Raw genomic sequence first — 26,436 nt, 5'->3', positions numbered from 1 at the left:
AAATATAAACATGTGAGACTAGCTGGCAATTTTTAAAAAACACAAGTAGTAAGCCATAAGCCATACCAAACATTAAAATATACTACAAAGCAAATTAACAAGACATGTTAGTATTGGCTGATAGATAGCTAGATCAATAGATCAGAAGATACAGCCAATAATTATATCAAATATTTATGGAAGTTTAGTTCAAATAAGACAGCATTTTCAAATTCATGTGGGAAAGATGAATTATTCAAACAACAGTGCTAGGAAAAATGGATAGCCATTTGGAAAAATATAGTTGGATTTCTCCTTCCTCAGTCCTTATACCAAAATAAATGTTAGATTTACCCAATATTTAAACATAATAAATAAAAACCTTAAAGTGCTTGAAGAAAACATTGACTTTTTTTTTAATGTATGCTTGAAGTAAGAATGGCTCCTCTAAGCAGAATGACATCCAAAATCATTAAGGAAAAGATCTAAAAAATTTAACAACATACACATACAAGTTTAAAAATGAAAAGAAAAATGACTGGCCAAAATATTTTAAATTAATAAGGAAGTGTTAATTTCTTAATTAGATAGAATAGCATAATGGTTAAGAGTTCACATGCATGTATGCACAAATCCATAAATACAAAGACATGCAGATCTGTGACTGTAAATCCGTATGAAGCTTGGTTGAATTTATAAAGGGAAACTTTATAAATTCAAAGTAATATACTTTTCATGATATATCTTTAGAACATCTGAATTTTTTTATTGTTGTCATGGGTTTCATTACCTCTTCCAAATAAAATACAGCTTATAAAAACAAACATTTGTAGGTTTTTGGTTCCAGCCAGAGTAGAATAGCCTGTTTTGGACTAGCCTTCCAGCACAGAACAACTATAAAAGCTGAAAAAAATCTATAAAACATGGATTTGAAAGTTTTGGAAAGCAACAAATATAGGCGGGCTTGAAGGGGTAAAACCCTTGTGAGAAGGGAATTGTATAATGAAATATCAGACAAGGGAGATAAAGCAGAAGCAGAAAGTGTAAGTCTTACTGTGTTGAGAAGACTGAGGCCAGATGCTGGTGCTGCCATACTGGCTGGGATTTAATAGGCAAACACCAGTGGAGAAGGAAATCTCAGAGAGAGGGCTTAAAAATTAGTATACACATCTCCCCTAAATCATTGTCTGACCTGCTGTGCACTCACAGGGTAACTCAAAAATGTTTTTAAAACTTACTAGAAATAGCATCTGGGAGGTTAAAATGCTAAAGCAGACATGGTAGTAGCCACATGATTTAGGGAGAAAAGTTGGAGTTCAAACCCAGTCAAGGTTAGGGGTGGCTTTTGTTACGACCTAGTGCTTTAATTTGAGACCCCGGAAAGGCTATGCTCTAATAGTGAGGGCCTTGGGAATAAAGACAAAAATAAAATAACTAGCCCTAACAAAGATGAAAACTAAGCCTCAATAGGACCAAGGTGATCCAATAGTGCTGCAGTTGTTTTGCAAAAGAAAATTTAGCCCACCTGGAGGAAGATAACATCATTTAGAATTTCTACAATTTTCCTCCAATGCAAACATATGAAGCACGCAAAAAGAAAAGAAACAAATGACCCCAAATCAAAGAAAAATAAAAAAGGAAAAGAGAAATCTACAGGTGATTTAGGCATTTTAGTTACCAATTGGTTATCAGTCTGATTGCCAAAAAATAAAGAAAATTTTAAGAGGGGCCAAAGAAAATCACACTTTGCATTCAAAAGGACAAAAATTAAACTTAAAGCTTAATGGTCATCATTACTATAGAAGGCAGAAGACCATGGAATATCTTTAAAGTGATCAAAAGGAAAAAGACAAGTTACTTAGAAATCTCTCTCTAGCAAAGATGTCCTCCAAAACTGAAGATGAAGTAAAGAGGTATCAGGTAAATAAAAGCTGAGCAAATACATGAGCAGTTGGCCTACACTACGGTATATTATGTTTTCTCATATTAAATAAAATATGACAATATATGGAAACACAGAACTTCTGAAGTAAACAAACCCTGGAAAAAGTAAATATAAATAAATACTGCCTACTTCAATGAACAACAATAATGTCTGATAAGGCAGATCACAAATGTAGAAGTAAAAATTATGATAACACGAGCACAAAAGGCAAGAGTGGTGGTAAATGAATTAAACTGTTTGAAGGCACTTGCATTTAGAAGTGACAAATGCACTTATTTAAGGTAGACAGTAATATAATAAAAAATGCATATTACAGTCCCTATAAATTACTACTATGAGAAAAATAAATGAATATAGAGCTAAAAAGTTAATGGAAAAGTAAAAAAAAAAAAGGAATAATTAAATATACCTGACTCATCCAAAAGAAGACAGGAAAGGAGGAACAAAGGAATAAAAAACAGATGACCAAATGGAAAATATATATCAAGTGTAGGGGATTTCAGAGCTGATCAAGGAACAATATACAACCACAAGGTGGCAGGAGCACACACAACCTTTACTGGGCAAAGCTTTGACAGGTTTTCACGGGGTTGGGGAGTCCCTCACAACACGAGGCCAATTAGAGGCTAAAACGTGAGGCAGAAAAACAGGAAACTTACTTGTCTAGGTGATGTCCCTTACCCCGGTGGGGAGCTTCTTGGCCTGGTTATTGAAGCCTCCTCTGCAGTAGATGCCTTTACAGGGCATTTGCTTATGACAAAAGTATCTTCACACCTTGTACCCATTCTGAAAAGTATATTTGCATAAAGAGATTAGGCTGTCTATACAGCTAGTAAAAGATGCTGGCTATGGGAGAGAAATAACTAATAAGAGGCCAGAGTCTAGAGCCATATTTTAGGAGTTCAAATCCTGGCTCCATATTTACTTTATGGGTGATTTTGAGGAAGTTACTGAACTCTTATCTATAAATGAACATGATAATAATGGCCCTCTCCTCACTGGGCTGTAGTGTGGACTGTGTCAGTTTCCATATAAACTGTTTAGAACAATGCCTGGTACGTAATAAGCACTCTATGAAAATGGCTATTACTAGTACTATTTATAAAAGCATTTGATAGGCCTCTTAGTATTTCACACAGCAATACCAGTTGTCTGGTAGCTTTTTAATGTCTTACAGACTTAGTGTATATGCTGTGAATTTTTTTTTTTTTTTTACTTTTTAAAAAAGAGATTCTGATGCAACAAACAAATATGCTTCTAAATTGACACATTAAATTACCTAATTAGGTTTATTCTTTATTAGTGTGGTACTCACCCTTACTGGTAGAGTGTGGCATAATCACTGACTGTTGATACTTTCTGAAGTGTGCAAGGATGTATTCAAAGCATTTAGGCATCGGGACTCTAACCTTGGGTTTGTGTGCTTATTCCTGGCTTTATCTCAGGGAAATATAGAAAATGTGATTGGAAATCTGAAGAACTTACTTAAAATTATTCACAGCTCTACAAGACTTGGGCCAAGTCAGTGCATATTCAGTTTTTCCACCTGCAAACTGAGATGATGAATCGTAGTTAGATGAACACTAAGACATTTATCTAACACCATCATTCTATGAAAAATGTAAATTTACACACACATAAATTCATATGCAACATAGACATAGGTTGTCCAACTATAGTTCTCAAAGGAAGCTAAGATTGTTTTTTGTTTTGTCGATTAAAACTGTATCAAAGTTATGGAACAATTTCCAGCACATCTGTTCTGGATACATTATCATAATTATTTCCTTACATTGAACATCTCAGCAGTGCCAGAGCAATGAGCCACGTAGAAGCAAAAATCTTATTATTAAGCAGTGACAACAGTTCCCAATTCTTTTCTTCTCTGATGTTCGATAACTGAAGTCAATTAAACACTTCCGGTGGAATTCTTTAAGTTAAAATAAAAGTTATTTGTATTTAACAGCTACAGATGAACACTCACCTTCCGGCTAAGTGCAAATACAGGATTTGGCTTATTTTCATGACTGCAAGGTCGGGCCAAGGTCCAGCCCGCTGCCCAGCCGGGTCTGGGCAGTGGCGGGAGAGGCCAGGCCGCAGGCTGGGAGTTCCGGAGCAGCAAGGCGCTGCCAAGGTCCATCCCGCCCCCAAACAGAGACGCCTGTTCCCCTGAAGCCGATCTCGGGAACTCCTCAGTCCTGCCGTCCAGGGCCCCGTGGGAAAGTCCTCTGCTGCTGAGAGATGCCTCGGAGGCCTGACTCCCACAGAGGCCGCCCTGGGTACGTTCCCGGCACAGGGCCACGGAGCGTCTAGCTCCAAGGACCTTCCCTGCTCCGCGTCAGGAGTGCAGTGGGGGAAACAGCTGACCCCAGGAAGATGGGCTGCGAGGCTGGACCGGACCTGTTCACACAGCCCTACAGCTCCTGGACGCCTGAGGGCAGGTGCTCCGAGAGGACGAGGGTGGTGGGGTGGGCGAGCGAACTGCCAAACTGCGCATGCGCATCCTGCGACTCCGCATCCTGGCTCTTCGGGATCGGTCCCAGGTCGACGCCTTGTAGGGATGGGCCAGGCCCATCTGACCGGGGACTCCTGGCCAGATCTCAGGGAACTCCTCAGTCTTGCCATCCCAGGCAGTACCGGGAAGTCGGCTGGTGAGAGCCACGTGGGAGGCCTGACTCAGGCTCTGTGTACCTTCACGGCGCAGAGCCTTGAGTCTGGCTGCAAGGAAGTTCCTCGCTCCTCTTCTAGAGTGCAGTTGGGGGAACCGCTGGCCCTAGGAAGATGGCCGGCTGGGCAGGGTCGGCCCAGGTTCACAAATTTTCATAGGATCCCCTGGAGTGTTTGCTTAATACCAGCCTGACTCAAAAAAGAGCAATGAGAGAAGAATAAATGGAACCTTTTCCAGAGCTCACCAGGACCCAGGAAACAAGCTCTGAGCAACCGGAGTGGCTATTCCTTGCGTATCAGTGGGAGCACTTCATAGAGACCCCAACAAGATTAGACCTTAGTATGAGGCTAAACAATCTCTACATAGTGATAAAGAGAAAATCTTGAAAGCTGCCAGAAGAAAAAGAACCATTATGTAGAGACGGATACAAATAGAATGATTGCAAAGGTCTCTTCAGAAAATACATAAGCCAGAAGTCAATGACATGACATCTTTAAAATGCTAAAAGCAAACAACCGTCAACACAGAATTTTATATCCAGTGAAAATGTTTTTAAAAATTAAAGCAAAATTAGGACTTTTGAAGAACACTTGTAATAAAACACAAAACAAAACAAAAATTAAGTTGCACTCCATCAAATTTAAACTTTCTGCTCTCCAAAAAACATAATTAAAAAAGCAAATACATATTTACATATATACTGCTTAAAATACATATCCTTATATGTATATGGATGTATATGACAAAAGCCTTATATCCAGGATATATAAAAAACTTACTATTATAATTCAATAATAAAAAGACAACCAATCATTTAAAAATGGGCAAAAGGTTTGAATAGACACTTCACAGAGTAGATATATAAATGGCACATGAAAAAATGCTCAACATTATTATTCATGAGGTAAATGCAAAGTAAAACCACAATAAATGAGAGAGGATTACACATGTATTGAACAGCTAAAATTCGAAAGATTAAATGTAATCAAGTTTGCCAAACATGTGGAGCAACCAAGAGCTCTCCTATATTACTTGTGGGACTGTAAGGTGGTACAACCACTTTGAAAAAAAGGTGAGCAAAAATCTTTTAAACACATATTTGCTATATAACCCAGCAATTCTTCTACCTATGTATCTAAAAGAAAATATGTGTATAGGCAAAGCCTTGTACATGAATATTCATAGCAGCTTTATTCAATATTACCTAAAACATGGAACATTCATCTGCAATAGATGAATGGATGAGTAAATTGATGGATATTCATACAACAGAGTACTATTCAATGTTTAAAAAAGAAAAATTACTGATAAATGTAACAACATGAGTAAATCTTAAAAACATTATGCAGAGCAAAAGAAGCAAGACACAAAGCAGTACATACTATATAGATAATTATACTTATATGAAACCCTAGAGGTGTTCAATCTAATACTGATAAAAAGCACAACAGTGATAGCCAAATCTGAGGGCATTTGGAGGATTGACTAGAAATAAGCAACACAAAATTGGGTTTATGGAAATGTTTTATATCTCCTTATAATGGTAGTAAATACAGATGTATAAATTTGTCAACACTCATGTAGTTGAATTGTGTTCTCCAAAATTCACATGTTTAAATCCTAATCCCCAGTACCTCAGAATGTGACCTTATTTGGAAATAGAGTCATTGCTGATGTAATCAGTTAAGATGAGGTCATATTGGATGACTTGTGTACTTATAAAAAGGGAAATTTGGACTCAGGCACACACATAAAGAGGATAACGTGTGTATATTGGGTTTATGCCACATGCCAAGGGAATACATAAAAATGTCAGCAAACCAACAGAAGATAGACGCGAGACATGGAACACATCATTCCCTAGAGCATTCAGAGGGAGCCTGGCCATGCCAACACCTTGGTCTGGGACTTCTAGCCTCCAGAACTCTGAGACAATACATTTCTGTTGTTTAAACCACTCATTTTGTGGTACTTCATTAGAGCAGGACTAGGAAACTAATACAACGCATCAAAGTGTATAATAAATGCATACACTTTCTTGAATGTAAATTATACCTCAATAAATTTGATTTAAAGTGATTGAATCTAGTTCATTAATATCTGAAATAAAGCCCATAACTTTATTTAAATAACTTCTGAGAGTTCACTTGGAGATAAGTTACTTAACCTTTTAGAATCTACATTCTAATACATAAATTTGGGAAAATAATCTTGCCTCACAAGTTGTGAGAGATCAAATAATATACATGAAATCTAAAGCAGTGTTTCTAACACATTGTTGGTGCTCAATACATGTCATCCCTTCTCCTAGAATAAATGAAAGCAGAAAGCTTCAGGAGGGGCTATTATTTGTTCATTTATTCGTGTTTTTCATTGTATTGTTCCTAACCAAGTTGTTCCCATACGGCTTTAAAAAAAAAAAATCTTGGTTTTAACATAAGTTAAGAGCTCAGTCAGGCTGGGATTTTAACACTCCTAATGTTATTTTAAATCAATCCATACACTTTGAAATATTTATTCCTGATTTCTATTTCATCTTACACACATGTCCCTTTTTAAAAGTGAGCTTATCAGATACAGCCCTGTGTAGGCCCTCTGTTTTCATCTTCATCAGCATAGTCATAAATATAGTTGACAATTAGAGTTTTAATTAGAAGATATTTTTTAGTAGTCACTGAAAAATTAGTTTTCACAATTTAATGATCTAGTACAAAGATATTTGCTTATCAGCATTGTTTTACACTCATTATTTTGCAGAACATGACAGGGATTGGAGAATAAGAAAAAAAGAGAACATCTAACTGGTAGGCATAATGGTAGAGTTCTAAATAGTTTGTCTTTTAAAAATCTCAAAAGTATAATTTAGCCTTTAATTCCAACAAATTAGAGAAAGAGGTTCAGGTAATTTGACTAAAGTATTTCTTCAGCTCCTAAATATTATGGTGCCAGGGTTGAAATACCACCTCAGATAAGTGTTTTAAATCCACCTAAACAATGTAATTCTTTGTGCAATAAATTAGCTTAAACCCTAAATCTTGGAGTTTGGTATGTTTGCAAAAATCATAGCTTTGTTTCTTTGCTTAGCTCACCATGTTCTTCAAATGAGTTTATATTTAAGAACATTGTAGAAATGCTAGAGAAAAGTCAAGACTTCAAGTTACAAAATTGAATAGAAAAATATACATTATAGCATGTAAATTATCAACAGATTCAGGAAAGAAAAAAATTTTGATTACTCTGCTTTGCTTGAAATGCACACATTATTTTTATTAGATGCATAACATTAAAGTAATAGTTAACATGTGGTCTGTTAAACTTTGAAAGCTAAAATAATGTTAATATTGATACTATTATATAAGCATTGACCTCTGTTTTAAGTCCACATTTAGAATGTTTATCAATAAACTTTTAATTAGCTATAATATTTTATTTCTCCTGTGACAACATGCACAATGTTTACTTATGTCATCAAGAATAAAATTAGGAATTGTTGGACTATTCATTCAACAATACTGACCCACTATTTATAGAGGATAAAAATTACTGTGTCTCTGGGGTACAGAGATAGATAAGAGTATTACCATTATCCAGGAGCTTATCCTTAAATTTAAAGAACTAAATATAATATAAGGCAAAATTTTAAAATTAATATGGTTAAGTTAAAAAGGCATATTAGAGAGCATTATTTTATTCTTACCAGGAGAGTTGCAGAAAAATTCCTGGAGGATTTCACATTTAGTTAAATGCTGCAGGGTCGGTAGTGTATTATGACAGATGCATAGTTTCCCCATGGTAAATAACAACAAAAATGATTATAAAGATATTAGTAATAAAAACTAACGTATATTGACCATATATTGTGTGTTTAATGCTCTTTTAAGTAGGTTATACATAATATCTCAATTAATTCTTAGAGCAATCCCTATGAGGTATTATTTGTCCCATTTTTCAGGTGAGGTAATTGAAGCATAGAAAGTTATGTAACTTACTCCAGGCCACACCCTGTAGAACAGCAGAGATAATCAATATGGAGCAAGACTATGGAGGGTCTTAAATGCTTTTATAAGATGATTTGGTTTTCTTAAATAACGGACTTATGGAAGAGAGTAATTCCAGTAAAAATTAATGATGCACTGAAAAAGAATGGAGAGGAACAAAATGAAAAGTCTCCACTTGGAGACATTGCAATAGTACAGAAAACTGATGATGAATAGCTAAACGAGAGACAAATATAACAATCCTTATACTGGCAGAATTAATGGGGCGTCCCTACTCGGGTGGGGGGGGAGTGAGGAACAGAAGATGAATCTCACTATATGTGTTTACATTTCAATCACAGTATTTAAGAAGGTGTATGTGTCTTTTGGAAAAAAATAAGATCCCACTAAATTTGCTTTAAGTTTTGACATTTTTAATATATAAATGGTTACTTTCTGATTACCTACATTTTGAACCAATTCCCAGCCAATACTTGATAACTGATCGTGATGTTAGTTTCCTCACCATTTGCCTCTCCAGCAGCTGTTTGTGTGAGCCCCTCTTTTCTTTCCTTTTTTGGTATGATCCAGATCTCTTGCTTTCTCTGATCCCTCCTGTAATTTCTCTCTCTTTTATCTGTTCCTAAACGCCTACTCATTTCCTTTCTAAAAATATTTGAAGTATTTGTTGCCAGTTTTTCATAATCACTTTGTATCTTTCAGATCCCTTTCTTCTAGTTTATAAATAAATCTCTCTTTTTCGAAATTTCCCTTAATATCATGTTTCTAAATATATGATTGTCTGTCTCCTCTTTCACAAACAAATAACTAAATAATCAGGGTGACTCTGAAACATCTGATATAAGGGGTGTTGTTTAGATTAATGTCAAAACCCAAATTCAAAAGACTTACAATAATTTTGTTAACTGAAAATGATTTCTAAATCAAAATAAGGATACAAAGGGGACTAAAAAAATACTTTGAAACATGATTAATTTTAATATGTTTACAAGGAAAGAGTAAATTCACCAGCAGAAAAAAAATTACCAAAATTAACATTTTACAGTTTTTTAGTCTTAAAGCACAATACATTTTTCATACAAACAAATATATCACCATTATAGATACCATAATATGGTAACATTTATACACAAGGCCATTTACCATTAAGAAAATCAGTGGCAATGGTGATGCAATACATCAGTTTATGTTTGTTAAACTTTTTGCTATTATACTTCCTGGCCCGCAGGAGTATTTGCCAGGATACAATATAAATGTGTGACCTCAGTTTGAACAATACATAGAAAGCTCTGGTTGCCCATGCTTAATCCTATATTTATTATATGATCACTAGAACTGTTTTCGTACCACTACTCTGACGTAATTCCATTTACTATTAAGACCGTTCCCAAGAAATCAAACATTTTAACAGATTCACTTGGATATTAAGGAATTATTTTATACAACATAAGTGCAATATCAGGACTTAATATTCTATATGCCTAAACTTAATAAAAGAGAAAAACTATACAGGTATTATGTGGGAAATAATTTGATATTATACGGAGTAGGTAATCATAGCACTGAACTTGGGAAAATGCAGTATGTGTTTTTTTCATTTTTAGAGTTACTATTTTTATTATTGTTTTTAAATGCACCAGATGATTTTCTGAGGAACATTCACATTCACTGTTTAGTTTCATTTTACTAGTGGCATATACAAAGCACCATATAATATAACATATGAAATGTAGAACAATTATGACTATGTAATACTGTAGAAATAACTGCTAAGAAAATATAGCAATATTTAACACAGGATTTCTAAAACCATTACATATTCATTACTTTTCCCTACACTAATAATGTCCCATGTTTTATTTTATAGACGTAGTCTATCACAATTTATATGCATTTGACACTCATGGGGGGTTGAAAATAGTTGATATCTTCTGTACAGTAATGTTACAGTTTTATACAAACTTCAGAAATATGGCATTTGGAATAGTGTTCCTCCTCCAAGTGTTCCATTTCACACAACAGCAAATACTCTGAATGCCTTTCCTCCTGGAGGATTCTGTAAACTGCAAAAAATACACAAAGTGTATTGATGTCATCTCCATGTATAATCCTTCAAACAAATCATGCTTTCTTATGACAGTCAAGAAAGCAGCTCTACGAATCCAGATGGTCAACTTTCTTAGACTACTATAATTTATAGTTATTGGAAAGCTTGAGTGAGAATGACATAATTCTTAAAATCTTGGTTGTACACAAGTTTACTAAAGAAATTCAAGGTGCATAGTGGTAATAATAGTACTTTATAGATTCCAGGTCATGTTTTCATACATTACCACCTTTAGTTCCAATAAAGTAGAGTTAAGCGGCTCTTATGCCATTTTACTGGGGAAATACTAAGATACAGGTTTACAATTGACCGGCATGGTTAAAAGCTAACTGCAAGTTAAAGAAATGGAGATACTTAAGAGATACTCTGGAATACTAACTTATTATTCCCTAAGTCTGACAAAATTTAAATTATATAGCTAGCATACTTATTAATATTTTAACATCTGTGGTTTCAAAAAAATCTTAGTGAGGAAATTTAATGGTCAAATCTGGAAGGTCCTAAGTATTTCTTCACTGAAATGGAAACACACACACACACACACACAGAGCACTCAATCTCACTTCAGAAGTATTTTAAAACAGAACTTTAAAGCAATGCAAAATTGTTCCTTTTACTCTTTATTAAATTATTTATATTTTATTTGACAATATTAATCAAGGTATGTTTTGCTTAAATGCCTCAAGTTAAAACTGGTTGATAATGGCATTAATCATTATTTATTCTAATCAAATGTAAACTTTTGAAGTCCATATTTTTGCATAAAGTATTATTTTCTTAATAATACAAAAAAGCTTTTAGAGATAAACACAAATGCTAAGAGAGAGACAAAGTGCAATTTCTTTTACATATTTATTCATGTGTAAGAAAAGAAAGGGGAGAATTTTAAAATGAAGAAGAGATGAGAATGTCACAAGTGTGCACACACATTACACAATAAACACATACACAAGCCAGGTTTTTCATACAAGCAGACGGCTAATTGAAAGCCATTTTTATTTGTAGGAAACAAACTGACAAAGTGCCCTGGAAAGTGTCTTTGTACACAGTGATACACCGGAAAAATACACATTTTTGAACTTACAGAACTAGTTCTGAATCTGAGCTCTGAGACTGACTAGTTATATGACCTTGGGCGTATCATTTAACCTTTCTGAGCCTCAGTTAACATGTCTGTAAATTAGGGTTTATAGAACCGACTTTGTAAGGCTATTGGTAGAGCTGAGTTAATATACTTAAAGGGCCCTCCAGCATCTGGAAAATTCATAGTAGATGTTCATAAATAATTATTCTCAGTTTTCTTAGGATATCATCTACCTTATAGGTTTAAAATAAATTTAAGAAATATGACAGGTAAATGAAGCCACATTACTCAGTTTAGCTTATAAAACTGCGTATCATACTCTATAACTCAATCTACTTTATATATTGTGTCTTTTATATATATATATAGACAGAGAGACAGAGAGAGAGAAGGAGAGACATGGGTGAAGGGTGTGGGGCGCGAGCTCTGTGTGTTTGTTTACATTTCAGTGAAGAAATTCTTAGGATCTTATAGGTTGGACCATTAAATTTCCTCACTAAATTTTTTTTAGATGTTAAAAATATTACTAAGTATGATGGCAATACAATTTAAATTTTTTCAGACTTAAGAAACGGTAAGTTAGTACTCTAGGGCATTGCTATGAGCCAGCTAAGCCAGGTTGTGAAGTCACCTCCTTAACAATGGCCTCCTGATACAGTCTCATCTGAAAATATATGCTAAATACAAAGCTGTCATTTTATGAAGATGGCACTCAGATGCTTATGTGGAAGGCAATCTAGGTATCCTGCATGGCACATCCTTTGGTGTCCTCTACAGAAACTTTACCATATGTGCAAACCCTCCATTGGCAATTTTGAAGAACCTAGTAAATGTTTAAAAGTTAGGCATTTATCTGTATCTATACAAAATACATGGGACTTAATATTACTTCCCCAAGCACCAATGATTTAAAAAATCACTACAGGTTTTTTTTCTCTTAACTTTTATTATTACTTGATAAAGTAAGTCACATGAATTTTCTCAAACCACTGAAATATATAATACTAATGAGCCAAATACCAGATGACCTGAAAGAGTTCATTTACATCATATTAGGCATCGAACTTCCAATCAAAAAGAGAATTTGGTTCCGGGGAAAATCAGACTCATTGTTTTGGTCAAATACTTTGTCAGATAACTGGATTAGAGAAATATTCAGTGCCTCGCTCACCTAGAAAGAGTTACATGTAAAAACTAATCTAGAAAATTCAAAAGAGGATGAAAGTAATTTCCTTATTATAAGATCAATTAACAAAAGAGTGTTTCTGACTCATAATCCGATTTTCATGTTGATTTTTATAAGCCTGCAGGAGACAGGCATCTCTGGTACTGCAGCTTCTCCCATCCCTGGAAGACCTACTATTACACAGCGTGCAAAGGAAGCACACTGGCTCAGTCAAGAAACCTCAAAGCCATGCTAAGGAGAGTTGGTTGTAAAGCCAGCATAATGGGAAAGATGATATATCTAAATACATATATGTTTATAAATATATATATCAATTTATTTACCTTTCTGAGAAGATTCCATTCTGAAAAGAAGCAATGTAAGTCTTTCTTTTGTCCACAGGCATCACGTCAACATAACCCCCGTGATTTTGAACCACGCCAGCATGTACAGCTGCTCTGCAGATACTGGACAGCTGAGGGAGCAAGAAAAAAACCACCATCATTAGAAAACGTCTGCTGAACTTGTCCAGCCTACTCTTCTATTGGACACAAGGTCGCTGACATCTGTCTCTATGTGGATACCCAGTGAGCAGTTACAGGGTGATGTTCTGTGCATAAAGGAATGTTTTAAAAGTCACAAAGTTAAAGCCAAGCAAGTCTCATCTGAAGGTAGATCTTAAGGGTGGCTGCAAGGATAAGATCCCTTCACCAGCTAATCTGTCCAAACAGCAAGCTTTTACTACTGTCCAAGCAATAAAATGCAAATTAGCTCCTTTTATCTCTTCAAGGGCCTATTTATCACTCTTAAATTTCAGCCTTTGCTAGTTCCTACTCGGGTCACTCTGACCAAACGTTCACAGGGGGGATTATCTGGACCTCATTTATGTTCAGTTTTGACTTTGAGCAACTCAAACGTAGTTCTGTATATCTCTACAGTCCCTTTTCCAAAATACAGGCATACATTAAATGAGGAGGTTTTTCCTATGAGATAATATAACCTATGTAGAGAAAACTTGCCCAAAAGAATAAGCCCAAGAAGAAAAAAATATGAAGAATAATCATCGCTTCTACCTAGATTTGCAATGTACATCACTCTGGTTTGAATGGTCTGACATGAGGTACTAAGAAAGTTCTATTTTTGCATTGTACCAGTTATATAATCTGAATTGAATGGAATTTCTGTAAAGGAGAAAATTGTTTCAGGTCCAACAAACACTTTCCATTTTTTTAACACGACTGAGTTCTAGAAGTCAACGCTTTTCTTTTGGCCAATTAAAGTCTTCTGTAGATTTTGACAATTGCTTTCATCCAAATGTTCTACCAAAATTTGTCAATAGCTGAGTATAGCCTGACAAAATCCTACAAGCTTGAACTGTCTCAGTATAAAGCAATCTACCCCATATCCCAATGGGTCTTTTCTGAACCCACTGGTGTATTCTTTTCTTATCTCTATGCACATATGAGTGACTTAATGTGCTTTTTTAAGTTCACATAAGCATGTGCATCTTACATGATCTTGCTTTATTACTGTGCTCTGAACTCTGTGGCATCAGTCAGTATTTATTAGATCAGAGAGACCGAATGCCAAGCTGTCTAATACTTTTCATGTTTTTGCTATATCACAAAATACCATACATCCAAAACCCCATATCCTTACTCTGAGGACACATTTTATTCACCATTTAAAGTCCCTCACTGAATTAATATTTGTGTCTGATATGGTTCATAACAGATGGAATTAAAAATAACTGTACACTTTTTAGTATTTATCCTGTTCTGTTAAAAGGTTATCATCAGCATTTTTCCCAAGGCAATAAAAGTGCTTAGATATAACATTCACTAAATCCAAGCACTTAATATGGTTTGAAACTATTGTTTTGGCCATAACTATGCAGTCAGCAGGCATTACGATTTGAGTTCAAAGGTCAGAAGAGATTTTCTTTTCCTACCCGCACTTTATAAGAACTAATATACCACGAAAAGAAAAAAAATATATCTGTGAAAACAGTGGAACATTTTTAGTGAATGCAGAAATTAATTTCATCTGTCATAAATGAGAAATAAAAGCTCAAAGCAATAGAAGGTACAAGTTGTAACTCTATAAATGGAAAGAGAGAAAGAGAGAAAGATGGGGGAGAGGGAGATTGATAGATTGTTTCTTATTTTTCCATATCTTGTACTTAAATAGATAATGTATTTTGTAAGGGATGGGAAGATTGCTTAATTAATGGCTGAATCTCTGATTCTGTACTTAGCACATAAAAAATATATATTTCCAACTTGTTCTACATAGTAATACAAAATTTCTTACCCCATTTCACTGAGATAGAATGATAAAATGATCTCAGGATATAAGTTCTAATAAAAACCTGAACTCTAGCAAAGAGATGGCTTATAGGTACAGAAGTGTATAGGATATTTTGAAAGATATTCACCAGACATGAGTAAAATTAAAAGTTCTTTTTACTTAAAGGGACAACCCGGGAAGAATGATTTCTTTGGAAATCTCTGATGATTCTAGATTTCCTCATTCATATATATTTATTAATTTTTTTTAAACAAACATTTATGTTTCAAGGTGTTTGCCAAATGTCTGATATCATTGCGTGCTCTAAGTTTTGTTAAAGCAGGAACTAGGCCTGTCTTGTTCACAGCTTGGCAAATGTAAAATTGTTGATGAAAAAATAATGCATAATTTGCCCAGCTGCTGCCTTCAAGAAATTTAAAAATTAATAAAAGAGGTAGGGAAACAATCATAATGCCTAACAGAATCAGTTAAGTGCTAAATAAAAGGAAAAAACAAAGTAATAGGGTTAAAGAAAAGCAACACCAGGCTTCCCTGGTGGTCCAGTGGTTAAGAATCCACCTGCCAATGCAGGGGACACGGGTTCAAGCCCTGGTCCGGGAAGATCCCACATGCCACGGAGCAACTAAGCCCGTGCGCCACAACTACTGAGCCTGAGCTCTAGAGCCTGCAAGCCACAACTACTGACCCCACGTGCCACAACCACTGAAGCCTGCGTGCCTAGAGCCCACGATCCGCAACAAGAGGAGCCACGACAATGAGAAGCCCGTGCACCGCAACAAAGAGTAGCCCCCGCTCGCCACAAGAGAAAGCCCACGCACAGCAACAAAGACCCAACACAGCCAAAAAAATTTTAAAAATAAATAAATTTATAAAAAAAAAAAGAAAAGCAACACCATACTTGGGTTAGGAGAACCAGCAATACACTTCACAGAGAAAGTGGCAATAATTCAGAAGGTAAAGAATGACCATGATGTTGACAGAAAAATTAGAAAAAGCATGTTTTCAGAGACAGGAAGATAAGCACAAATTGTGAGGACTACCAAATTAAGATACCAACAGGACATTGAAATTGCAGATAAGAATACTGCAAACCTGGAGCTGGGAGAGAGACTTAGATTTGGAGAATAACTTTAAAGGTAAAGCTGAACTGAAAAAAACCCCAAAAAAACCTGAACCTGAAATGAATTCACCAAGTGGTGGTAATACTCACATTTCAGGACTCTTCACAATCGTATTTCCATAGTATTCTACTGAATAAGTACATCAAGAATATATTTCTTAAATTTCTTTTGGAACTCTTTGGATTAGATATTGGTAGTGGTTTCCAAATGTCTGCCACATAAAATCTAAACTTATCAGCATGTATTTAGACTCTCCAATTACACGTTTCAAGAGCCGGATCCCTCCCTTCATCCCTCACACTAAGTTGGCTGCAGCCCCTTTTAGCTTCAAATTTCACCAGCTCAGATACAAGCAAACCTACAAGTCATGCCCACTTTCAGCTCACTTGCTCTCACCTCATCTCCATGTCTTTGTAGGTGCCATTCACCCCACCTAAAATGTGCGCTAATCCTGTTTACCAACCCACACTTGAAATCTGGATCAGAAAGCACTTATCGGCCCTGAAGCCATCACAGCTAATCTTCCTGGTCCAACCCCAGTCCTGGCATCCATTACAATACACCCTCAACTGGTTTCCTTTTGTATGTATTTTAAAATAGATAGCTAGTGGGAAGCAACCGCATAGCACAGGGAGATCAGCCCTGTGCTTTGTGACCACCTAGAGGGGTGGGATAGGGAGGGTGGGAGGGAGGGAGATGCAAGAGGGAAGAGATATGGGAACATATGTATATGTATAACTGATTCACTTTGTTATAAAGCAGAAACTAAAACACCATTGTAAAGCAATTATACTCCAATAAAGATGTTAAAAAAAAAATGATTACCTGTTTTTGATTCTATGCTACTTGCTAAATGCCCATTTGGCAGTGGAGATATTGTTCATACATTTGACAAACTCTTAATTATCCAGTTTATACTTCAAGTACTGAAGAACCAAAAGGAAGGTTAAAGAAAAGTAAAATGCTTTTTCCTTCCCAAGGATGCATCCAAGCTATTTCATTTAGTATCTGATATAAGAGATATAGATAGGATATGAAGAAAAATTTAGTCAAGATAAATGATTATGCATGCATATTTGCATATAGATATTTATTTTTTAGTGTTACTGATGATTGACCTTTCTGAGAATATGTATACCAACACAGAATCTGTTCCTTTTTCTGTATATAAATGTACATATATACATTTAAACACGTGTGCATGCATATAGATAGATACTGAGAGCTGCATAAATTAGGATACTTACATCAGAATAAATTCGAGTTCCAATTACACGAGCATAATGTGGATTTGCCTGCATACAGTTCCGAGGACAGTATACTCTAAAAAATAAATATATACTTACAAATATTAAGTAGCTGGTTATTTCAGTCTTTCTTATTAGTAAGATCATAGACATGCATACACAAAAGTAAACTCAGCATTCTAAATCCTACTCATTATTTTTTATTGAAGTATAGCTGATGTACAATATTATATAAGTTACAGGTGTACAATATGGTGATTCACAGTTTTTAAAGGTTATACTCCATTTATAGTTAGTATAAAATATTGGCTATATTCTGTGTTTTACAATATATCCTTGCAGCTTATTTTATACCTAACAGTTTGTACCTCTTAATCCTCTACCCCTATATTGTACCTCCCCACTGGTAACCACCAGTTTGTTCTCTGTACCTGTGAGCCTGTTTCTTTCTTGTTATATTCACTAGTTTGTTGTATTTTTTTTTTTAGATTCCATATATAAGTGATATCATAAAGTATTTGTGTTACTCTATCTTATTTCACTTAGCATAATGCCCTCCAAGTCCATCCAACGTTGTTGCAAATGGCAAAATTTCATTCTTTTTTATGATTGAGTAGCATTCCAGTGTATATATACACATTTTTTCCTTCTGAAATGGGTCAATTGTACAATCCCGGCAGTAAGCACAATTGCTTCTGCTTACTTTACCTACTTCCAGCTTTTGGCACAGATGTGTTTCTTTTCTCTTTCTTTTTCTTTAAAAAAAAAAAAAGCTTAGGCAGGAAGCTTTCTAATTTGGGGATTCAAAGCAGAAAGAAACATCAGGAAGTATCTCTCTCTCAGTATCTGGGAATTTGGTACCCAATATGACTGCAGAATTTAGTAAACATATAACTTGGAAAAACTGAATCATTGTCTGCCACAGACATCTCATAGTTTCTTTTCTCTATGTTCACATCTTTGGTATCTCATCCAATTTCATGGCTTTGATTATCATCTATAAACTATTGATTTCCAAATTTATATCTCTAGTTGGGACCTCTTCTCTTAATTCTAAATTTGTATGTCCTACTGCTTATTGAATATCTATCTCCACGTAGACCTAATAAATATCTCAAATTTAGCATGTTTGAAACCAAATTCCTAATCTTCTCATCCAGTCCGCAAATATCTTCTTTCTGTAGGCTTCCTACAATAAATGTCAACTCCATTATTCAGGTGCTCAGGCCAAAAACAACCTTTATTCTATCCTTAACTCCCTTCCTTACCTCAACCTTATATTCAACCCAATTTCTATTCGTTGTACACTGAAATAAAATCAGAGCATCCTTAAGCACCTCAATCACTGTACCTCTGGGCTCTATCTTCCAATATCTAGCTCACTGCAATAGGCTCCCCTATGATCTCCCTGCTTCCGATTTTGCCCCCTCCAATCTATTTTGCCACACACTTACACTGAAGAATACAACTCTAATCGTATCATTCCTCTGCTCCAAATATTCTAGTGGCTTTCCATCTAATTCAGAACAAGTGACAGGATCCTTATAATAGCCAATAAGCCCTGAGTATTCTGTCTTCCCATTACCTCTCTGACATTATATCCTACCCCTCTTTCACTTTCTCACCCAGCTCCTGTCACACTGGCCTAATGGTTATTCTTCAAACATACAGAATAATCTCATCCTCGGGGCCTTTGAGTTTATCTTTCCCTCTGCATGGAATGTTCTTTCTCCAGATATCCTACTCCCTTCCTGATACTTTAGCTCCTTTCTTCAAAGTTTCCAAAAGTTCTTTTATTTAAACATAGAGTCCAATTATCAGTGTTCAGTCAGTCACATATTTTAAAAAATTCACTCCCAGAGTTTAAGAAACTGCCAAGTGGCACTTATTTAAATTGATTGGCTCTTCTGAATTCACATACACACACACAAAAACACACACTCATACACTAAAAGGAAATCAAAGCTAAGACTGGAAAAAACATAATTCACTCTACATAGTAAATCAGAGTCTCAACAAAATGACTATATGAAAATCATTGTTTGATAAAAGTATCAATTATTTTCCTAAAAGTATTCTTAAAAAAAAAAAAAAAATTCATTGCAACTACCTTTACCAATTGAAGCAGATCTTCCTCAACACAGTTTTTAAGAAATGGCTACATTTCTTATTTAAATTTCATGTTCCTAAAATTTGTGTAATACAGTATACTTTAGCATCTAAACCAGAACCACTTAAATATAAGTAATAAATGAATGATTTTTTATAACTTTGAATTAAAGGGTTGATTTTTATAAAAGATGTCTTCTGTAGGAGGAAGGGTGTCCCCATTGACTATAAAATTTTATTTTTGCATTTGAGAACTGCTGGGCATTCATTGCCCACCCTATGGCGATAAAACCAGCTGCTCTGCCCTTAGGATCATGCTGTGCATGCTCTACCTTAACCATATTTAGCACTTGGTCTGTGGAAGGCCAAGATCAGTAGATTCAAACTGAGTTCATTTCTACGTAGGTAAGTTCAGGTCAAAGAAAGACTGCAGGAGCTTTTTGCTTGTCTGAGTTCTAGTCTCTGGTTTTAACACCTTGTTATATATTTGTGAGAATGTAGATAGTGATCTAGTAAACATACTTTCATCTACAACTTCTGTTATGCTTTGAATAAAAATGCTGACACATTTTAACAGTACCTGCCTTTACATCTAATCATAGGGAAAGGGGCTGCTTGGCCCTGATGTGATCCATTAAAGAGTCATGCAATGACCAGACAAGTGCCTGACGTGTGTAACTTGTAACTTACTGGGTGGCCAAGCCTCATAAAGCTGTAGGGGAATGAACATGTGATTCTTTCTTTTAAATGCTAAAATAAAGATTTTCGTAGAGAGAAAAAAAAAAAATAAACCCACACTTTTTGGAGAAAGTACACTAGGAGTGCCTAGAGTGGATGCAGTTTGTGGTGTCCATTGCTCCCTGCTGCTAGCAGTTCAAGATCATACATCTTTTGAGTCCTAGAGACACCGGAATCTCAGGCAAAAGCAGTTATCCAGGGTAAAAGGCCCCCTGTTCAGGTTAAAAACGAAGGAGAAAATCTAGAAAACAGTACCTTGGGCAATGTGAAGCAGGCTTATGAAAAGGACAGAGCTGTTCCACAGTTGTTTCACAAGTGACCGCCTGAACTGAAGAATTCAAACACAAAACAATAAGCAAATCCTTTAGAAAGAATAATGTGCAACAGAGTGGTAAGAAAATAAGACGAAAAAAGTGCTAACCTGTTACTTTAGAGACTGTGAAGGAATTAGCAGACTGATACTTGCTGAAGATAAAAACATAAAAATTTCAATCATCAACATCTTACATGCATCACCATCAACATAAATTCTTATATTTTTTAAGTCTATGAATATTTGATTTTTTCTTAAACGTTCTTATTTAAATATCTAGACATGCAGCAGTATAAGAATTAATCATCTGTCTTATGCTAAATTCATACTACCTTCAAGTATGAGCCAAATAAATACCATTCTTGATATCAGAGAAAGATCTCTTTTCATTTTCAATCTCAAAAACTTATACATAATAGCATAAAATAATACACATTTGTATCTGTATATTTGTTTCCTATTAAAATTAAAACTCTCAATATACTCATTCCCCGTTACCACAGAACCAAACAATTTAATCTTTCAAAATAGTCAATACAAGGCAGTGGAAAAAGACTACTAAATAATAAGTACCTTAAAGGAATACGCATCATTCATTTTTTGTTCCCCCTAGTATCTAGTAAAATGTCTACAATTAATGAATGAATTCCTCCTTACATGTTTTATTAAAAAGCAAGAATATAAGAACAAGTATTTTAATTGGTTTATCTATACCCAGGCTTTCATAAAAAACATCTATTGCAAAAGGTAATGCTTATTTGTGATGGTACTTGAATATGACACACATACGTTTCAAGAGAGTTTATATAATAAACAATTAAAAAAACAAGTTAAAAGAAAAAGGTAAATGATAGGAAATAAATATTCTTTAATGCAACACTCCATGTTTGGCTTACCAAAGCTAAAAACTAATACTTATTATTTATTTAAGATAAGTATTTGCTGAGTGAATAAATTAATAAGTGTTTCTGTAAAGCTTTTACTTAAGAGATTAATCACTAATGGCTGAAAACCACACATCAGGCCTTTGAATAAAATTGTATACAGAGGGCATCATTCCACCAATTTACAAGGATTCTTAACAAATTCTTTCTTATCATTATGAATTCCATACTGTGGAGTTTCATGCAATTGCTCAGTTACAAAGGAAGGGAGACTATCATATTTCCTAAGAAAAGGCATTCCATTATGAGGTTCAATAATGTCTATTATTTTACATAGGAGAAAGAGAAACTACAAAGATATTTCAAAAGCCTACATTTTTCTACTTTCTATAGAGTATATATGAAAATATGTTGTTTTATAATAATACATTTAGTATATTTAATATGACAAACATTTCAAAAGTTAATCAAGGCTCTTATGTTTGGTCAAATTACATTTTAACAGACAAAAGAAAGGTGACATAGTGTATTACATATTTAGAGACTTTGCAAAATGCTCTTTTACCTAGTAATCTATCTTATTAACAAAGTTACTGTTGCATGAAATAAATAATTCTCCCAAACAGGGCAGGAAGAATATGCAAATCAATTAGCCTTCTCAGGCACTTTTTATCATAGCTGAAAAATGTATTGCTTCACAATGGGAAAAACTATAAATTTGTACATTCTTAATGAAACTAGAAAATTTAGAGTTTTAGCATGATCTTTATAAGCAAAAGGGTTCAACTTTGAATTCAGATACTTTTTCTTCTTTTTGCCCATGGAAATTATGTAGTTGAAATGAACCTTGAAAATTACCTTCACACTTTATAAACTAAATTCTTCTATGCTTTGCTCTAAATGAATGTAACTTATTGTTACAACTTAAAATCTCTGGTCCAAAAGATTATTTAGGTACTTACCCAATTGTTTGAACACCATTTCTATTGGATTTGATGAAATAATGTTTTCTTCCTTGTCTAGTGATATCCACCCAACCACCATCATTGTCTATTATACCATAATGAATTGCAGCTCTACAGATGCTGGATTGCTGGGAGAAAAGGAAGGGATAAAAGGATGTTAAAATGATAAGAATTCTGCATAGGATACAACTCATTACTATGTATGACTTTAAACAATTCTGAGCAAAACAGCTATACGTATATAAATTGTTATTTTTCCCATTAAAAAATCAAAATATTATATGAAAGGATCCTCTCCTCAAATAATGACATTTATAATACTTACCATTTCATAATGTACACTGCCAATAACTTTAGCTTTACTATCCAAACAGCCAGCAGGGCATTCATATCTAAATAAAAGAAATGGGGAACAAAATTTAGCTTCTCTGAATGTCCATATAAAATGAAAATATTTTTTATATCTTGCCAGTTAATTTTGAGAGTAATCATAAATATTACCTATTGCAGGTTGTGCCTTTGCACTGGTCTCTTAATCTTATTTCGCAAGAAACGATTTGAGCTAAAATTTAGAAAATAATAATAATTTAGATGATGCAACAGCTGCTCTAATTCATCCCATACAGTCTAACACCAAGTTTTTGCCATTCTAAAAATGTTCAGATTAATAAAATATAGTTGAATATGCCAGTAATGTAAACTTTAAAATGTTTGTAAATAATGCAGAGATCTTACACATTTGCTGTGTGCTTATGACTTCGTTTCTGTTACTATCATCTGCTATTGTCCGGATGTGGGTGTCATGGACTTGTGATTGCTGCCGTTCAATTTCATTTGTTTCTTCTTCTTGAGGAGGGTAATAGCTATCTGATCCTTCTGTTAGGGAGAATGGATTTAAGAAATATGAATCCATCTTAAATGTGCACAAATTACCAATGATACACCTTTATATGCCTGTTTAACACCGAAAGCTACTAGAAAAATCAGTACTGTATATTGGCACAAGTTTTGGCTTAAGGTGGTGATCTTACATACTGCATTGGAATAAATAAAACAGTTGCATAAACCTTTGAGCCCTTGACTCATTTATGCTAACATTAAATGTAATCATTTCTAAACTTTGCTTATATTTTAAAGTGGTATCAATGATTACCTTTCATAATGACATCATGAGGTCTACACAGTGATCTAATGAAGTCAGGCTTAGTGAATTTGAATTTGTTTTGTCAAATGAAATCATATTTTCAGGAGGATAACACTTAAAATTTTCAAAAGGATCACATTTAAAATTCTCCTGAAAGGAAATTCAGCCTAAGAAGGATTGACATGCCCTTGCTATTTACCACAATATCAGTTTCCATGGAAAGGTTTCTATTGCAAAAGGAAATTCAATGTGCAGAAATTTAAACTTAACAATGGAAAATATGCAAACTTTGAATTTAATATTTTTTCCAGGTTGGCTTGTATTAAGGGTTTGACAGGGGCACATTTTGGAAATGTGGTTATTTGCATGTATGTCCAAGAATTCAGAATCTAGAAAAGGGAAGTATGAATTCAGAGGAAGTCAGCTTTAGTAAGACACTGTGGTCATTGACAATGGAGCAAGCAGGTTGGAGGTTTGGGGGATGGAAAACAGACTCAGGCACAATGAAAAAAGCTTTCAGGAATTAAAAATGGCTCATATTACACAGTGAACTATATGCTTACTTCTTGTCTACTTATTATAGCTAGTGAGCACTCAATCATTAAGGAAAGAAAGATATCTCTTTCTAAGTACTGAAAAGTGGCTGCATTTACATATATTTTCAAATACACTTGGTCTGCATTAATCTTCATTTAGTCATCATTAAGAACAAAGTAGTACAAGAGGGTAAAAATGTTCACTTGGATGCCCAATAAAAAGCATGACTTTCACAAAGCTTTGTCAGGTAAGTTTTATCTTCATGTGTTACAAAAAGGACATCATATTTATATTTATTTTTGAGGACATCCAGTACATTTGAGACAGTATTTTTTTGCAACAGTTTTATAATACTATTATATATATATATTTTTTGTTGTTCTTATTTTGGCATGACAAATTGTATACTCTGCAGTAAGAAGCAGAGAATTAGTATAATTCATTGGGCATGGTTCAATAAGATTCATGGATAGGTATTCAGGCAAAAACTCTTAAAGTGCTTAAAATAAATTGCGTTAAACTGCTAAATTTTTCAGAAATGATGACATTTATGGAAATAATTCTAGTCAACACTATATCAAGATGGCTTTTAAGAATGAAAATATACTTGTCACTCTGGGATAATTTCAAAGTAGAATTAAGTGGTTATCTGGAATAATCATGAAACTTTCCTTTAAATACATGTTGGTATAATAGACTTATTAATATTATAAATTTTAAAAAAATATTTTAAATGACTTCTAAATATTTGAAATAGAGTTCTAGAAACTTTTCATGTAATAATTAAATGTGCTTTTGGCTTTCAAACACAAATTAATGCAGAAGTTGGATGAAAATATAAATCAAACTGAATATTACAACACAATATCACATACCTTTGTAGCACAGATTTTCTCTACAGCCTCCTCCAAAACTAGGCGGGCAAGCAGAACAGGGCCGGCCATGTTTGTAGGGGGCGTGGCCCCACCAGTTTCCCCTTAAAAAGATAATCCACTCCATTAAGAGGTGGTCTATGTTTAGTTTTTTGAGAAACCTCCGTACTGTTTTTCCACAGTGGCTGCACTAATTTACATTCCCACCAACAGTGGACAAGGGTTCCCTTTTCTCTACATCGTCACCAACATTTGTTATTTGTGTTCTTTTTAATGATAGCCATTCTGACAGATGGGAAGTGATATCTCATTGTTACTAAGTTTAAACATACACTGCTACCTCATTCTTTTGAAAATATTCTAAATAATGTGTTATGTATATTGCTAAAAACTGAAAAACCAAACTTCTGCAAAACACTAACCTCTGCTATGGAATATTCATCTATATCCCATTTGTTTTAATAAAAACAGATTTTAGACGTAGATTTGACCCTAAGTTCAGCTGTACAATATTTTCAATGTAATTATTTGAAGGGTCTTTACATAGGTGAAAATACATTTCTCAGTCTATAGTTTCTCATCTCTAATAAACCAAAATTATTAAACATTTACACAATATAGTAGTGCAATAAATCAAACTGAAGCCCTAAAAATATGATTCCTATCTTTACAAAGATTATATTTTCAATTTTCATATTCCTTTTAAGCACCAATTTTACACATCAGGCAACCATAATTGTTGCCATATGACATAAACTCAGTTAAAACAATGCACTTTACGCAATAATACACACTGAAAATAAGGAAAAAAATCAAGAACATAAAGTTATTTTTATGTTGTTAAGAAATACTTACATATGAAAGTAGTGTTTTGTTTACTTACTTTGGGGAATAATTGCACACCAAGTAGACAGCTTTGGGCCATATCTGCCCCCAGATGTTCATGTTATGGCACAAATTAATGGCACAGCCTATTCTGCTACTTGTTGCCCACACCACCTACATTAGAGAAAAGAAAGGCTCAGAAAAAGTAGGCTGGGATGAAGTAAGACAACAACATATCTGAGAGAAAATGCATAAAAGTGAACTGTAGAACCAACAGTTACTATTCAAAATGAAATGAGGCAATGTCAGAAACAATATTTTTCCTGAGACTTGGGGAAGTACTTAATTTAACTTTAAAAAAAAAAAGATATAGGTATATAACTCTATCCAGATATAAGACATAAACATGTTATTTATTACTAAAT

At 34.4% G+C, this 26,436-nt stretch overlaps 1 protein-coding gene across 2 annotated transcripts in view; it reads right to left on the bottom strand.

Moving 5' to 3' along the window:
* Positions 1–10,392: 10,392 nt before the first annotated feature.
* CRISPLD1 (cysteine rich secretory protein LCCL domain containing 1) overlaps positions 10,393–26,436 on the bottom strand; it is a 43,978-nt gene continuing 27,934 nt past the window's right edge. The window contains exons 5-15 of one of the 2 annotated variants that reach the window (XM_061171461.1): positions 26,070–26,185; positions 25,190–25,290; positions 23,369–23,509; positions 23,135–23,195; positions 22,959–23,025; positions 22,631–22,761; positions 20,893–20,936; positions 20,727–20,799; positions 17,625–17,700; positions 13,291–13,421; positions 10,393–10,653 (exon numbers count right to left, since the gene is read on the bottom strand). In XM_061171461.1, the coding sequence (XP_061027444.1) occupies positions 10,602–10,653; positions 13,291–13,421; positions 17,625–17,700; positions 20,727–20,799; positions 20,893–20,936; positions 22,631–22,761; positions 22,959–23,025; positions 23,135–23,195; positions 23,369–23,509; positions 25,190–25,290; positions 26,070–26,185 (993 nt within the window). In that variant the 3' untranslated portion in view covers positions 10,393–10,601. The remainder of the gene's footprint in view (positions 10,654–13,290; positions 13,422–17,624; positions 17,701–20,726; positions 20,800–20,892; positions 20,937–22,630; positions 22,762–22,958; positions 23,026–23,134; positions 23,196–23,368; positions 23,510–25,189; positions 25,291–26,069; positions 26,186–26,436) is intronic. The other variant, XM_061171462.1, reaches the window with a different exon arrangement.

Source organism: Eubalaena glacialis, chromosome 17, assembly GCF_028564815.1.
Source record: "Eubalaena glacialis isolate mEubGla1 chromosome 17, mEubGla1.1.hap2.+ XY, whole genome shotgun sequence".
Classification (NCBI taxonomy): Eukaryota; Metazoa; Chordata; class Mammalia; order Artiodactyla; family Balaenidae; genus Eubalaena; species Eubalaena glacialis.
This window is presented reverse-complemented; position numbering and strand designations above follow the sequence as displayed.